Here is a 16184-nt window from a genome sequence, read left to right on the forward strand (position 1 = left end):
GCATTTTGCACAATTTGTAGTCTCCGAAGACTCTTCAGAGGCAGCCCCATGTAGAGAGCATTGCAGTTATCGAACCTTGAGGTGAGAAGGGTGTGAGTGACTGTAAGAAGTGACTCCCTGTCCAAATGGGGCCACAACTGGCACACAAGTCATACCCGTGTGAACGTCCCCCTCGCCACAGCCGAGAGATGGTCTTCTAAGTTCAGCTGTGGATCGAGGAGGACACCCAAGTTGCGGACTCTCTCTGAGGGGGGGGCAAAGACTCCTCCTTCATGGATGGATTAGATGAGCTAAGCACTGTTGTTGTTTGTTGGTGTTAAAAAGTACTGTCATAGGATTTATTTATTTATTTGTTTATTCAATTTTTATGCCGCTCTTCTCCTTAGACTCAGGGCGGCTTACAACATGTTAGCAATAGCACTTTTTAACAGAGCCAGCTTATGGGATTATGATGTTTCAAGTAAAGCTGTCTTGTTATTAAATCTTGGATTTAAATCTTGTAATTAAATCTTTGTTATTAAATCTTGGATGTTATTTACACACACTTATTTTAATACTACAGTCCCAGAGGAATTTATCTTCATTTTCTATTACTTTCTTTACTTTCTGATGCCACCAGTTCTTTCTTCTAGATGTTCTAATAAACTATTGTTGCCACCTTGTAATGCTATTGTTTGTAATAAATCTGTATGATCTTCTTGCAGCAATTAAGTAGGTGGGCCACTGTTTCTTCAGCTTCTTTGCAGAGGCATCATTTGCTATCTTCTCAATTCTGGTTTTGTATGCATTTGTTCTTAAGCTTGGTCTTAATCAGCCAGAATTAGTTCCTCTTTTTCTTCTACTTCGGTGCTCTTAGTCATTGCCAGGTCTAGTTATCTGCTTTTTCTGATAGTTTTTATATGTACAGTGGTACCTCTTCCTAAGAACGCCTCTACTTACGAACTTTTCTAGATAAGAACTGGGTGTTCAAGATTTTTTTGCCTCTTCTCAAGAGCCATTTTCCACTTACAATACCCGAGCCTCCGAAACTGTAACCGGAAAAGGCAGGGAGAAGCCTCCGTGGGGCCTCTCTAGGAATCTCCTGGAAGGAAACAGGGCCGGGAAAGATGGGGAGAAGCCTCTGTGGGGCCTCTCTTTGAATCTCCTGGGAGGAAACAGGGCCTCCACCCTCCCCAATTGCACACATCATTTGCTTTTACATTGATTCCTATGGGAAAAATTGCTTCTTCTTACAAATGTTTCTACTTAAGAACCTGGTCACGGAATGAATTAAGTTTGTAAGTAGAGGTACCACTATATTGGCCATATAATTCTTTGTCTTGCCATGTCTTTTTTCTACTCTTTATTTGGTTTTTCTTATAGGTTGATTTAGTCTCTCTGGTATTCAGTACCCTTTATGATGAACTAGTTTCAGTGCATCTTCTTCACTATCTTTCAGATATTTTTCCAAAGTCTTTCTTTCTTTTATTATTAATTTATATCCTTTTTTTTTACAGTTTCTAACCCAAACAGCTTCCATGTCTAAGGGAGGGCTTAGAATTTACAGACTCCCAGTTCCGATCCCAGCACCTAACCCACTAAGCACCATTGGCTCATGTCATCTAACTGATATTTACCATAACATTGAACAACATAGACTAAGATATAGAAAAAAGAAAAAGTGAAAGTGTTTTTCCTTGATTATAATAAGAAACGAGAAAAATATTTTCATTTTACCTTGTATTTCTGTTAGCCAGTCAGCCTGATTATAATGCTCAGATGAGATAGTTAATGTGTTTAGGAAGACCAGGACAATGACTAACCAATAAAAAGAAACAGATTTTACAGCAGCTCTGCATCGTCTTCGACTGAAACGGTTCCATCGACGCCAGCGTCGGCTAAAATGACAGCATTATAATGCAGAAACATTAAAATACAGAATAAAATTAGACCACAAACTCCGACTCCCATTATTTTGATGCTATCATGACACCTACTTTCATGCCCAGTAGATGATAGAAAAGGAAGGCTTGTAACTGAGAAGGGACTACAACTTAATACAGGTCAAGAGTCAGGACTGGGATTTGGCTGGATTTCTGTGCCCATAAGCAGTACACTCTTGTAAAGCATACTGACCGGACCAAAGAATCCTCTAGTTTTAAGTATTAAAGTAGCCAACATTAGCAGCAATTGAAAGAGTTACCCAAAGGCCTGAAAAGACTGATCTTGGCTTTTTTGTATACTCACATGGATGCCAACCACTTCACTTGACTGGTGCCTCAGATAAAGTGCTGTCCATACATGAACTTTGACATGCAGACCAGTGACAAACTTTGAAGGAACTATACAAGTCTTCTTGTGGACATGACTGCTTTGATGCCTTGATGGCAGGGCTTTGCTTCTGGTAATATGTTTTAAGTGCCCCCTTTGAGTGCCAGTCAGGGGAACAAACATTAAACTCTCTGAACTTATATTTGCTCAAAGTCAGAATTAGGTTGCAAATGGTCTTCAAAAATGAATGGACAGCTAACACAGATTATAACATTATTGCAGTTTAATATGCTGACATACTTTATCTCAGTGTTTCCCAACCTTGGCAACTTGAAGATATTTGGACTTCAACTCCCAGAATTCCCCAGCCAGCATTTGCTGGCTGGGGAATTCTGGGAGTTGAAGTCCAAATATCTTCAAGTTGCCAAGGTTGGGAAACACTGCTTTGTCTAATACACAATCTGGCAGTTTCATTCAGGAAATTTCTAAACTGTTTTCAGATATAACTTGCATAAAACCTATTGACATAATTCATGAGCAACTGTTGACCAACCCACATAGAGCAGATTTTGCACTTCTTTATTGTGCCAGCTCCATAAAATGTTTGGAGAAATTTTTTTTTTTAGAAATACTGTACATCTTTCCTACTTCCTCAACTAGAAATCCTCCATATGCCACAGTAGGGATGAACTCCATTATCATACAGAGGTGATACAATGTATCTGAGTGTGTATAAATGCATTGATATTTTTTCTCATAAAAATTATGTAAGCGAGAATGAATTTTAAAGTACTTTGGTTACATTTATGACCTGATTCATGCTTGGCTGAACTAAGGAAGACATACCCAATTGACACTGTCAATTCTAAATGTTCTAAATATTCTAAATGTTTTATACAGATTTTACTTGCTTCTTTGACATGTTAACTGTCTTTAGTTTTTTTCAATGTATATATATTTGTTTTCTAATCCATTGCATATAATATTGATTCAAGCTACAAGACAGCCAGTCCAGACATTGTGAGACCTGGATAGCAGCAGCAGTGTTGACCTTCAAACTTCATAGAAATTTCCTTTATTTATAGAATTTTATTTCATTTTACAATTAAAGAATATCATACTGATTTGTGATAATTGTAGTAAATGCAGTATGGCATAGAATGAACACAGGAAAATCAATAATACAACCTTGGATTTAAAATATCATTCATGCAGCTGATGAAATCAAGGGAAATCCAATGTTTTGAAATCTCTGGCAGAAGTCAACCGAACTGCTATGGCCTAGATGTGGAGCTCTTGCCTCACAATCAGGAGGTTGTGAGTTCAACCCTTGGTAGAGGCAGATATAGGGTCTCCTGTTTGGGCAGGGAGTTGGACTAGATGACCTACAAGGTCCCTTCCTCTGTTAATCTGTTAAGTCCTCCCATGGGATGCCCGCCTTAAATCTATTCTACCCAGTATTTATTACCCCAATACTAGGTAAAATAGAGGTAACCCTATCCCATACGCATGCCAACCCTACTGAGGAAAGGTAACCCGATAGAGGTAGCCCTATCCCATGCTAACTTTATCCCACACTAGTAAATGTGGTACAGTACTGTGAACATGAAGACCTAGGTAGAATTAGGTTGAACCTAAGACATTAGGAGCAACCATTTCCAAAGTATAAGCACACTTTTTAATGTGAATATTCGTAGATCTGCAGAAGAGAAAATGGCTCAAACAACCGGTAAAAACAACAACCTACATCATGGTTACTTCTTGAAATGACAGTAGCAGTAAGATGAGAGCACTGTAACCACAGCTAAAGATAGGCTATTCTATTCACTTTGCCAAAAGGCAACAGAGTGAATATGGGCTTTAAATTTAACATGCATTACCATTAACATAAATTTAACATGCATTACCATGATAAGGATTTCCTACATTCATTCATACTGAAAGTTGAATGATTCAAGGTAGCTAAACTGTTGACTTAGGTCAGCTGTAATTTACTAAGTTTACTGTAGTTTACTAAGCAGTCAGATTTATCGAAAAGGTGATTAATTCATTCATACGAATCAGGACACCAGAATATCAGTGACAAACATTTGTGGATCTCGTCCCTAAGAAACTGGAAGCAGAAGAAACAATTTGGAACTGCAGAAATAGAATAATTAAGAATAGTAGATTCAAAAAAGAAAGCAACTGTGATAGGTGTAAGGAAAAGTAGGCCTGGCCTTAAGAATTGAGAAGAAATTCGGATTTTCAAAAAAGATTATTCAGTTCTGAAAAAGAGGGAAGCATGAGAAAGAAACTCAGTTTAGCCCATTTTAAGGATGGAGCAGAGAAAATTTCTTAACAGGCCTTCAAGATTCAGCAACAAACAGCATTCATACAGCTCCCCCTGCTGGTTCTTTGAGGTGGAGCTGGCCTACACAATGTCACTGATTTGGAAAGGCCTAATCCTCTCTTGAAGGGTAGCTGCAACTTCAGCATTCGGTTGAGAGGAAAAACAAATGAAGAATCACAGAAGGACTTGTAGATTGCTGGGCCTCCCCCCCCCCCACAAGTTTCATTATGCAAAATGAAACAGGTCTCCATTTACTGTCCTCTTTATCCAAACATAGAACATTGCTTTCTCTCTGAAATAATGTTTGCTTTAAATTGGGTGGAAATCTCTCTTGTCAGAAAGCAAAAACATCCCCATTATGTATTAAGGCCATGAGTGAAATCTACACAATAAAAGCAATGTTTTGCAAAAAATCAAGCATATGAAATACTCTGACCATGAACAAAACCATGGAGAACTTTGAATTAAGCACTGTTTTCAGAAATCGGGCTAACACTGGTGCACCAGCTGCGGCCCTATCTGGACCGGGACTCACTGCTCACAGTCACTCATGCCCTCATCACCTCGAGATTCGGCTACTGTAATGCTCTCTACATGGGGCTACCTTTGAAAAGTGTTCGGAAACTTCAGATCGTTCAGAATGCAGCTGCGAGAGCAATCATGGGCTTCCCCAGGTATGCCCATGTTACACCAACACTCCGCAGTCTGCATTGGTTGCCGATCAGTTTCCGGTCACAATTCAAAGTGTTGGTTATGACCTATAAAGCCCTTCATGGCATCGGACCAGAATATCTCCGGGACCGCCTTCTGCCGCACGAATCCCAGCAACCGGTTAGGTCCCACAGAGTTGGCCTTTTCTGGGTCCCGTCGACTAAACAATGTCTTTTGGCAGGTCCCAGGGGAAGAGTCTTCTCTGTGGTGGCCCGACTCTCTGGAACCAACTCCCCCAGGAGATTAAAAGTGTTACTGGGAGGCATCTCCAATTGAGATGGTGCATTGATTGGACAATGTGGTGGACATGTGGGTGCTGGGACAAGGATTCACACTTTCTTTTGGGTGTGAAAAACCGGAAGCTTTCAGATTTGGATTTTCCCAGATGTGCCAATATGACATTTCTAATAAAATGGAACTTTGAGGAAACTCAAGCCTTGGATTTTTCTTTTGTTGGGGGTGTTGGGTGACAGTGTGATTATTTCTTGATAGTGTCTATTTTTATATAGAGTGCTTTTATGAAGAGCGTACAGCTTAGTAAGCTAATCAGCAAGAGTTCTTGCTCTTTAAAATGCATTATACACATCTTGATATTAATCATCTGCCATCCGAAAACTTAAAGAAACACAGAACAGCAGCATTTGCGGGAGATACATAAATTGCCTTCCACTGTTGACATTGTCAATGAAATAACCAGCACAGCATTTTCAAGTTAAGGCTTAGGTTGGCATCTTAAGAGGATATTGTTAATCACTTATGCAATTAGGGCATGGAGCTGAGGTTCCCCAATTCCTGTCTCATTCTGGATACTCGCAAACCCCTATCCCATGTATAACATCATTAGATGCTCTGAGTGGCATTTTTCTGCCCAAAGGAAATCCTGATTATCTGTTGGATGGTGACTTTGATCCAATCTACATTTTAAATGTAATTTGATGTAACAAAAACTGCTGGAGCACTTCTTTTTATGAAAAACAACAGTGGCAAGAACAAGGGGGAAAATTGAAGATGTATATAATCTGCATGCCAATTTCTCTGCAAATGGCTCTGCTACTGTATCTCCCCTCTTTGTGGCTTTCCCCCCCTGGGGAATTTTAAATGCAGAGATGTCTTCAAAAAGTCATATTGTCAATCATGTGATGAGCAAAACCGGGAAAGTAATTTGGAGTAGAAAAATCACTGAGCAAGAAAACAATTATTTTCCTTCATTGTTCATTTTTTTCCTTAGAAAAGAGGGTTACACAGAATAGTTATTTTGAGTTCTGCCTTTCTTTAAAAGAAAAAAAGCATATGCTATAGCTATTATAACAGCACAATGGAAAGAGTAAATGTGATGATGTATGTAGTCCTTTTATATTGACTAACACAATCTTAAAAATCAGTCATATTCACCCATAACATTTATAGATAATCAACACAGAATTATGATATATAGCAGGGAAGTGAGAGGGAAAGAATACTGACCTGAACTTGGATTTTGAGATAATTTGACTAAAAGAAAAGGAAAACATGTTTTAAAGAAAATATAAAACAAGAATATTTGTTCAATTCCTTTTGCTTTGAAACCTGAATCGAGATTATTTATTCTATCTCATACTTTCCCCACTCCCTTCTTTCTATCTCAGGTGGCTACTCCACCTCTGATACCTACTTTCTTACTCCTTCTCTCCCCTCTCCTTCTACTTTCTCTTCCTCTTTTCTTCTTTCCTCTCCACCTCCTTCTTTTCTACCCCCCCTTCTAATCTCTCTCTTTTCTCTCCTTCTGTTGTACTTCTTTCTACACCTTCTAAATCCTTCCCCGAGTGGATAATTCTAATTCAATTACACATCAGACTGAAAAGCTACTCTAAATTTTAACTTTTTATAATCATAGTTTTAACTTCTTAATGCTGTATTCATTCTATTTATATTTTATCCTTAAGTATATATTATTTATCTAATACTTCCTCCTTTGTCTAATTTTGCCATCCGAGTTGCCCCAATTGTTTCTCAACTTCTTTCATTCCATTTATTTTAAATTTAGTAGCTAAGTCTATATTCTTCTTCAAACCAATCATAACATTTCACCCAAACATTATAGAATTCTAGTAGCTGGGTCTATATTCTTCTTCAAAGCAATCATAAAATTTCACCCAAACATTATAGATAATTCTGAATTGATCTATTCATTTCCGCACAGTCCATTATCTTCTTAAGCACTTCTCTCTTGGAAGGTATTCTGTTCAATTTCCAGTTTTGCACATAAGCTATTCTGGCAGGTGTTGTCACATGCACAATTAAATATATTTCTTCATATGTTTCTTCAGAAATATTTCTGGCTTTAAATCAATACTTTATTTTAAGGTCTTTTCAATCCATATTTTAATCTGCATCCAATAGATTTTAGCTTCCGTGCAAGTCCACCACATATGATAAAAAGAGGTATGTAGTTACACTTCCAACACTTCATCAATTTGTTCTTAAATATTTTTGCTATTCTCTCTGGAGATACATGCCATCTGTAGAACATCTTATACTTATTTTCTTTAAATGCTGTTGCCATTGTCATTTTATAATTCCTTTTCCATAGTTGCTGCCACATATTCATAACAATTGTATGTCCTATATGCCTCATCCATTATCATCGTTTTCTTTCAGAAAACTTGGTTCAGTCCAGTCCTCCAGTGACTGTTGGGCTAAAAGTTTTCAAGAGTTCCATCCTATACTCACCAAAAATTTCCACAGCATGTGGTCTCTACTTCACCAGCTACATTTTCTGTATTTACTGATTCAGTCTCACTTGCTTGCATGCTTGCTGTTGCAAAAAAAATGAAAGCATAATTAGATTTGTTATTGAAAAATGACACATGAAAGTGTCTCAAATAAATGTCTTTCAAATATTAGTTTGTAGTAGAATGAACACAAAGAACTATTATCTATTTGTAAAAGGTACAAATAGATAATAGTCCAGGATTCTAAGCAAAGAAAATCCTAGTGCATGAGCAGAAAAGGACAAAAGAGAAAAAAATTATTATCCTAGGCACTATCAATAGCACAAGATTATTCTTCTGCAAGGTATAGTGAAGCTGCCTACAGTTTTTCCACAAAATGACATTTTCCCCCAATGCTTGCATTAATATGATGGGATCTATGAGTCTTCAAATATGGTTGCAACACTTGGAACCACTTCTTACTGAACTCTTCTCAGTGATTTATTTCTGGGTTATAAACAGTTAGTCCTGCCTCTGCTTTCAGCTCACACAACATTCTGTTTCTTCATTTTAGCAACCTTGGATCAATGACACCGGTCTATCCTACAGACCTGATGTTCCTCAAGCATAAACTCCAGTTACCAGATCTAATCGTGGGAGGAATGGACCATGGCATACAATCTGGATCTATCCTGATAGTATTGCCTGCAACCACTTTAAGAATGTATGAGCGGACACAAAGAAAAATATTTTCAATTGCTAGCACAGATATATTAACAAAACTCGTGAAAGTCAACTCATAATTAATATAGGTGCACATGTCAATTCAGTTGAAAAGATTATTTTAGCATCCAGAATTTAAATGCACTTTCCTGCCTGTCATCTAAAGAAGAGCAAGCAGTAAATTAACTTTTAAATTACAGCATAAAGTGCCAGTTGCATTTCTACTTTATGCGCCTTAGCAAGTTTTGCCAGGGATAATTCTGACAGGTTTCATTATCTTGGTCCTTGTTTAAACTAAACCATCTCCTCAGATGTCATTGTTTTTGGAAGAATTGCCCTTGTGGATATTTTGAAGAACAGCTAGATTAAATACGCCTTGTTCGCAGTTTGGTCCAAGCTGCAAAATTTATGAATCATTAAAATTGAAGGCTGCCAGCCAGCTATGCACAGTGATCTGCCAAGTTTAGGACTCCTCCCTTTTTTGGAATCCCAAACAGACTAGGAAGGTCAAGAGATTACTGAAGTTTTTCTGGGTCGTATTTTACAATCAGAGGAGCCATAAAACATCCAGGAATGGTTCAAAAATTATGTATGTGGACCAAAACCTTACAAAGTTAGGATTAAGTCTGCAGGAATATAATTCTGGTTTATATTTGGACTCATGACACTTGAAGGAGAAATTTTATTTATTTATTTTTTATTGATTTTCATATCTCTACCTCTACCTATCCAATACCCATTTCCTTTATTTCTCCTCTATAACCTTCATCATGTATTTTACTATGTGTGTATACAGTGATCCCTCGATTATCGCGAGGGTTCCGTTCCAAGACCCCTCGCGATAATCGATTTTTCGCGATGTAGGGTTGCGGAAGTAAAAACACCATCTGCGCATGCGCGCCCTTTTTTTTCATGGCCGCGCATGTGCAGATGGTGGAGTTTGCGTGGGCGGCGGGGAAGACCCAGGGAAGGTTCCTTCGGCCACCCAGCAGCTGATCTGCTCGGCAGCGCAGCAGCAGCGAGCAGACGAAGATGGGGTTTCCCATTTGCGTGGGCGGCGGAGAAACCCCGATCTTCGTCTGCTAGCTGCTGCTGCGGCCGCCCAGCAGCTGATCTGCTCAGCAGCGCAGCAGCAGTGAGCAGACGAAGATCGGGGTTTCCCCGCGCCCACGCAAAGGGGAAACCCCGATTCGACTCCTCGCTGCTGCCGCGCTGCCGAGCAGATCAGCTGCTGGGCGGCCGAAGGAACCTTCCCTGGGTCTTCCTCGCTGATGCCCCCGCTTGCCCGCCCGCCGCCCGCCTGCCGCCCGCCAGCAAGAGGGGGAGAGATAGAGAAAGAGAGAAGGAAAGAAAGAGATGAGAGAGGGAGGAAGAGAGTGAGAGAGAGGAAGAAGCAAGATAGAGAAAGAGAGAGAGAAAGAAAGATGAGAAAGGAAGGAAGAGAGTGACGTCATCGGGTGGGAATAATCGCGATATAGCGTTTCGCGAAGAACGAGATCGCGAAAATCGAGGGATCACTGTATATATATATACCCACTAAAATTCTCATTGTGTATTGGACAAAATAAATAAATAAAATAAATAAATAAATTTCTCTTTCTCTGATCCTTTTCATGTTACAATTGTCTTCTGAAACATTATCACAATCATGCATGAGGAATTAATGAGAAGGAGCTTGTGTAAATACACTGGAAGAAACCTCTATATCTCATGGTCAACTGGAGAAGTTATAATTTGACTGATTTATAGCCTTTTGAAAACCTTGTGAACACTTCAAACAAGTAACCCTTCGTAATTATTTTTGGAGATTCCTCCATTAAAACAAGTATTTATCCCAAATTATAACAAAATTGTAACCTTCACTTTACTTTTGCAATAAGGTCAGTAATGGGCTCCTTTACAGTCAGGTACGCAGAACCAGTAGAAAAAAGTTGGTTAGGTATGAAGAACTGCTAAAAAAAAAAAAAATCTTTTTTTTTCTTTTTTAACCGTTCTGGGCTCTGGGTATGTTTTTCCTAAATGAGGTTGAAGGGCTGTGTGTGTACATACACATATAGTCCTTATAGTAGATAATGTATATTTTTGTGTGCCTGTGTGTAATACCGTGTTTCCCCGATAGTAAGACCCCCCCGATTGTAACACATATGGGGGATTTCAGGGGGGTTGGCTAATATAAGCCATACCCCGAAAGTAAGACATATGTCTTACTTTCGGGGAAACACGGTACTAAAAGCGAGGGAGGCGTCGGAGCAGTTCGCGGCGCGGATAAGGACTCCTCGGCCGGCAGAGGAAGCGCGGCGGCGGCAGCAGGCTCCGGAGGGAGCTCGGGCGGTGGCGAGAAGATGGGATTCCGGGTGCCGAGCACCACCTGCCCGCCGTTCATGCCAAGGACAGGCAGCCCCAGTTCCAGCACCTCGGCCTGCTCGCCCAGCCTCTTGCCCGGCGGGAAGAGCAAAGGCGGCGGCGGGAGTAGTGGAGGCGAGGCGGAGAAGAAAGAAGCGGCGGATAGCTGGCGAGGCGCCGACTAGAGGGCTGGACCCCGCCGCTTTGCCACCGCTCCCGCCGCCGCCTTTGCCTCTTGCCCGGCAGGAAAGGCAACGAAAGGGGCTATCGGGTCCCTTCCAATTGCCCGGCCGGCGTCGCCTTAGTCAGCAGCGGAAAAGCAAAGGAAGCAGCAGGAGAAGCGAAGTTCTTGAATGGTGGCGGTGGCCCTTGATCGCAGCCGATGAGGTTCGGCTTTCTTTGCTTCTCCTGCTGCTTCCTTTGCTTTTCCGCTGCTGACTAAGGCAACGCCGGCCGGGCAATTGGAAGGGATCCGATAGCCCTTTTCATCGCCTTTCCCGCCGGGCAAGAGGCAAAGGCGGCGGCGGGAGCGGCGGCAAAGCGGCGGGGTCCAGCCCTCTAGCCGGCGCCTCGCCAGCTATCCGCCGCTTCTTTCTTCTCCGCCTCGCCTCCACTACTCCCGCCGCCGCCTTTGCTCTCCCTGCCGGGAAAGGCGACGAAAAGGGCTATCGGGTACCTTCCAATTACCCGGCCGGCGTCGCCTTAGTCAGCAGCGGAAAAGCAAAGGAAGCAGCAGGAGAAGCGAAGAAAGCCGAACCTCATCGGCTGCGATCAAGGGCCGCCGCCACCATTCAAGAACTTCTGCGAAAGACGCAGGAGCGGCGGCGACGGCGGAACGCTGCTTGAACCGCCCCCGCCTTCTGCTTAAAACCCTCGGTTCGTGCCTTTCCTGCTCGCCTCCACTCACCCGCGCTTCTGCCACTTCTAGATTTTATTTATTACATATTTTAAAATAAGAAATTAAAAAATTTCCCGGGACAATATAAGACATACCCCCAAAGTAAGACACAGTGGGGCTTTTGGGGGTAAAAAGATAGTAAGACACTGCCTTACTATCGGGGAAACACGGTAGGTATGTACATATATGGGATATATACATAGAATTAAATAGTATATTTTGGATGTTCAGCAATAGTAAATAGATATGAAAATTGTATCTCTTTGAGGCGAGGAGAGGCCAGGCACCCTAAGCTTAACCCAAACCCTTGACATGAGTGATGTCAAGTTGGCCACCTTTAAACCAGTCACATGACCTTTAAGCCACCCCGGTCACATGATTGTCAAGCCACTCCCACCTGGTCACATGGCCAGCAAGCCACACCTACAAAATAAGCCACACCCACAGTGTGGTAGTAAAAAAATTGCATCCCTTCACTGAATAAGGTTATCTTCCCATCTGTTATGTGGAATAATATAATATGATATGCTTTTCAATAGATTCAGGGTTAAGGTTAACGAAGAATGCTGGTAAAAGAGGTAAGAAAGTAAATATCATCCATAAAAGAGCCTTTGATTTAATTGCAATGGAAATAATCTGAACCTGGCATATGTAGATTTATCTGGTTGCTACAGTTGCCTGACTCTGATACTTTCTCAAGCAATTAATTATACAATTCAAATATCCTCTGATTTATGCAGTGAAGCGCTACCAAAATTTTTACTACCACACTTTAGGTGTGGCTTATGCCGGACACCCTGCATTTTCTTTCAACATCATTCAGTGCAAATTGGGTGCTCTTGGGTGGAGCTCCATTTTTGCTACCCGATTGCGTTCTCTCCGGTCAGGGCAGTAGCCCACCCCTGGATTTATGTGATTTCTCTTTATTCTGGAATGGGTACATAACTCTTATGCTCATAGAACAAGGAGACCCTGTGTTAATTATTTCAGAGACAAAATATAGCATAAATTTATTTTTGGAGGGACCAGTACACTTCTACCTTTAAAATAAATTATTTGTATTTGTATTTACAGTTATATCCTTCCTTTTAATTTATGTGTTCAAAGCGGTGTGCTTAATTCTTAATCCTCCAAGTTCCCTAAATAAGGAAACCTAGAGTAGACAGTGAGATAAGGACTGAGCCAAAGGCACCTAAAGAATTTCATGAATTGGAACTTGAATCTGAGTCTTTTTGGATAAAGTTCAGGATTGCAACTACTAGATCATGTTGGCTTTCAGCAGTTGTGTTAAATTTTTCATTCACACGCAAGATGAATGCAGAGATGGGCAGTATTGGTAAAGAACTAACTGCTGTGCAACTACTTATTCTTTGTCTAATACAGATGGAAAGGGCAATAACTATGTGGAAGAATATGGTTATTATAAAAGTCCTCATTATAACATGGCTGTGTATATCGGCAATAACTGAATTATTAAACCAGCGTTTTTCAACTTTGGCAACTTTAACTGTGTAGACTTAACTCCCAGAGTTTTTCAGATAACATTTTAAAACATTAATTAAAATCAATAAAATGCACTTAACAGTTCATTATACAATGAGAGCTTTTCTAAAGGTTCATAGTTTGATCACTTTGAAATTAAAATAATGTACTCATATCTTGTTCAATTGGTTTTTTTTAGATTGATTGGGTGTACATATTTTCTAAGAACAAACAACAAAATTTCAATGTTCTAAGCTACTGCAGAACAATCCCAGAAACATGCAGTTAAGCAGCAAATCATGCCCATGCAAAACCTGTGTGTTCATGCATAGGCGTTTTTCTAAATGTGTGTATGGATTTTGAAAAGTAGCATTCAAAGTTCATCATTTCAAATGAAATGTTCCACTGCAAAAACAAACACACACACACACCACACACATTTTACCATGTTTGTTGGCCCCACGACAACAGCTAAATCTGCTTTTCTTCTTGTTTTCTAATAAATCAGCCAGCGTAACCCCTTCATATTAAATACATGCAATCCCATCCATAATACAGTAGATGGCGGCAGCAGAAGTGCAGAAGACAACAAATTAGCCATATCATTCAGTCTGTGCAGGCAGACTGAGAAGTAATACAAAAGTTAAACTTGGTTGAATTACCAATGATACTTGCAAACCTACACCTATGTTTGTGTAGTGGTGTTAGTCAGGATAGTTATTAATGGACTTCTATCTCTCTTCATAGTTTGACCACTTGTATAATGTCCGAAGCCTAATTATATGTGATCATTGACAGCTGGGATATAAAAAGGCCAGATAAATGGTTGCTGAAAAGGCTTCCCGGTGATCTAAAGTGAAATTTCAGTGCATTCTTTCATAACTCTCATTTAAATAAGCTATGTTAGCTACCTCTCTGTAACTGATAACTATAGCCTAATATGGAATATGTCTTTTCCATGCAAAATGTCCTAGATTCAGCCATATGCATTTCCAAGAAATAATGTTGCTGAAATCTGAAAAGCTTCTGAAACTAAATGATTCAAACTAAATGATCCAATACGGCAGCTTTTTGCAACCCCAAAACGTAATGTAGTCTAATATTTTAAGCAATAATTTACTTGTGGATATTGATGTGGATTAATACAGATTTCCCTACATTAAGTTAGAAATAGAATAACAATTATAAGGGACCTTGGAGATCTTCTAGTCCAACCTCCTGCTTATGCAGGAAACCCTATAACAGTGATGGCGAACATTTTTTCCTTGGGTGCCAAAAGAGCTCGCGCGTGTGCCATTGCACACGCGTGAGTGCCCACACCCATAATTCAATGCCTGGGGAGGGTGAAAACAGCTTCCCCCACCCCCTGGAGGCCCTCTAGAGGCCAGAAACAGACTGTTTCCCAACTTCTGGTGGGCCCAGTAGGCTCATCTTTCCCCCCCCCCCCCCACAGGCTCCAAAGGCTTCCGCAGATCCAGGGGAAGCTAAAAACGGCCTCCCCCATCCCCCTGGAGGCTCTCTGGATGCCAAAAACGCCATGCCAGATCCTCTCTGCGAACCAAAAATTAGCTGGCTGGCACACACATGCACGCTGGAGTCCACTCGAAACAGAATACCTTACGAAAATAGACTAACTATCCTGGATCTTGAAAGCTTAGAACTGCGACGCCTAAAACACGATTTAAGTATTGCCCACAAGATCATATGCTGCAACGTCCTTCCGGTCAACGACTACTTCAGCTTCAACAGCAACAACACAAGAGCACGCAACAGATTCAAACTTAACATCAACCGCTCCAAACTTGACTGTAAAAAATATGACTTTAACAATCGAGCTGTCGAAGCGTGGAACTCATTGCCAGACTCAGTGGTGTCAGCCCCCAGCCCCCAACATTTCTCCCTAAGACTCTCCACGATTGACCTCTCCAGGTTCCTAAGAGGCCAGTAAGGGGCGTACATAAGTGCACTGATGTGCCTATTGTCCCCTGTCCAATCTTCTTTCCTTATCTCATATATCATACATTTTCTCTCCTTTCCTCCTACTTCTCTTCTTTCTTACTTTCTATCATTATATATATTACTTAATGTCTATTCTCTTTCATATGTATTGTATATTGGACAAAGAATAAATAATTTTTTTAAAAAAAAGCTAGGGCAATGGCTCACGTGCCAGCAGATATGGCTCCGCGTGCCACTTCAGGCACCCGTGCCATAGGTTCACCATCACTGCCCTATAACATTTAAGACAAATGGTTATCCAATCTCTTCTTAAAAACTTCCAGTGTTGGAGCATTCACAACTTCTGGAGGCTAGTTGTTCCATAGATTAATTGTTCTGACTGTCAGGAAAATATTCTATAGTCTCTCATTCTTAGTCAAGATCAAATTGGAATAACTGTGAAAACAGAGATGAATCACTTCTAACAGTTACATAGCTCATCCAATGTCTTTTACTGAATAATGAGCATCCAAATAGTTTTACAAGAGTATTGTGTGGAGTAAACAAAGATTAAAGTTGAATTACAGAACTGCAAATTGAGCTTGTCTTTCTGTTTATGCTAATTGCTTTTCCTACCTGGTTGAAAATGTTAATTCTAACAAGCATAAATTGCAAATACTGTATATACAAACACTCAATCTCATGATAGGCAGTGAATCCAGAAAGCTCTATTTGTGATAAGTGTCGGCCAAAACACATTCCTACCAGGCTTACAAATCCTTTAGCATGTACTGTGAAATCTCCCTTATTTGTATGT

General features: G+C 40.5%; 1 protein-coding gene across 2 annotated transcripts in view; it reads right to left on the reverse strand.

Annotated features, from left to right (window-relative positions):
- CACNA1D (calcium voltage-gated channel subunit alpha1 D) overlaps positions 1-16184 on the reverse strand; it is a 277357-nt gene that overhangs the window by 108136 nt on the left and 153037 nt on the right. For both annotated transcript variants that reach the window (XM_070738512.1, XM_070738513.1), the window contains exons 10-12: positions 8003-8087; positions 6758-6784; positions 1717-1877 (exon numbers count right to left, since the gene is read on the reverse strand). In XM_070738512.1, coding sequence (XP_070594613.1) covers positions 1717-1877; positions 6758-6784; positions 8003-8087 — 273 coding nt within the window. The remainder of the gene's footprint in view (positions 1-1716; positions 1878-6757; positions 6785-8002; positions 8088-16184) is intronic.

Source organism: Erythrolamprus reginae, chromosome 2, assembly GCF_031021105.1.
Source record: "Erythrolamprus reginae isolate rEryReg1 chromosome 2, rEryReg1.hap1, whole genome shotgun sequence".
Classification (NCBI taxonomy): Eukaryota; Metazoa; Chordata; class Lepidosauria; order Squamata; family Dipsadidae; genus Erythrolamprus; species Erythrolamprus reginae.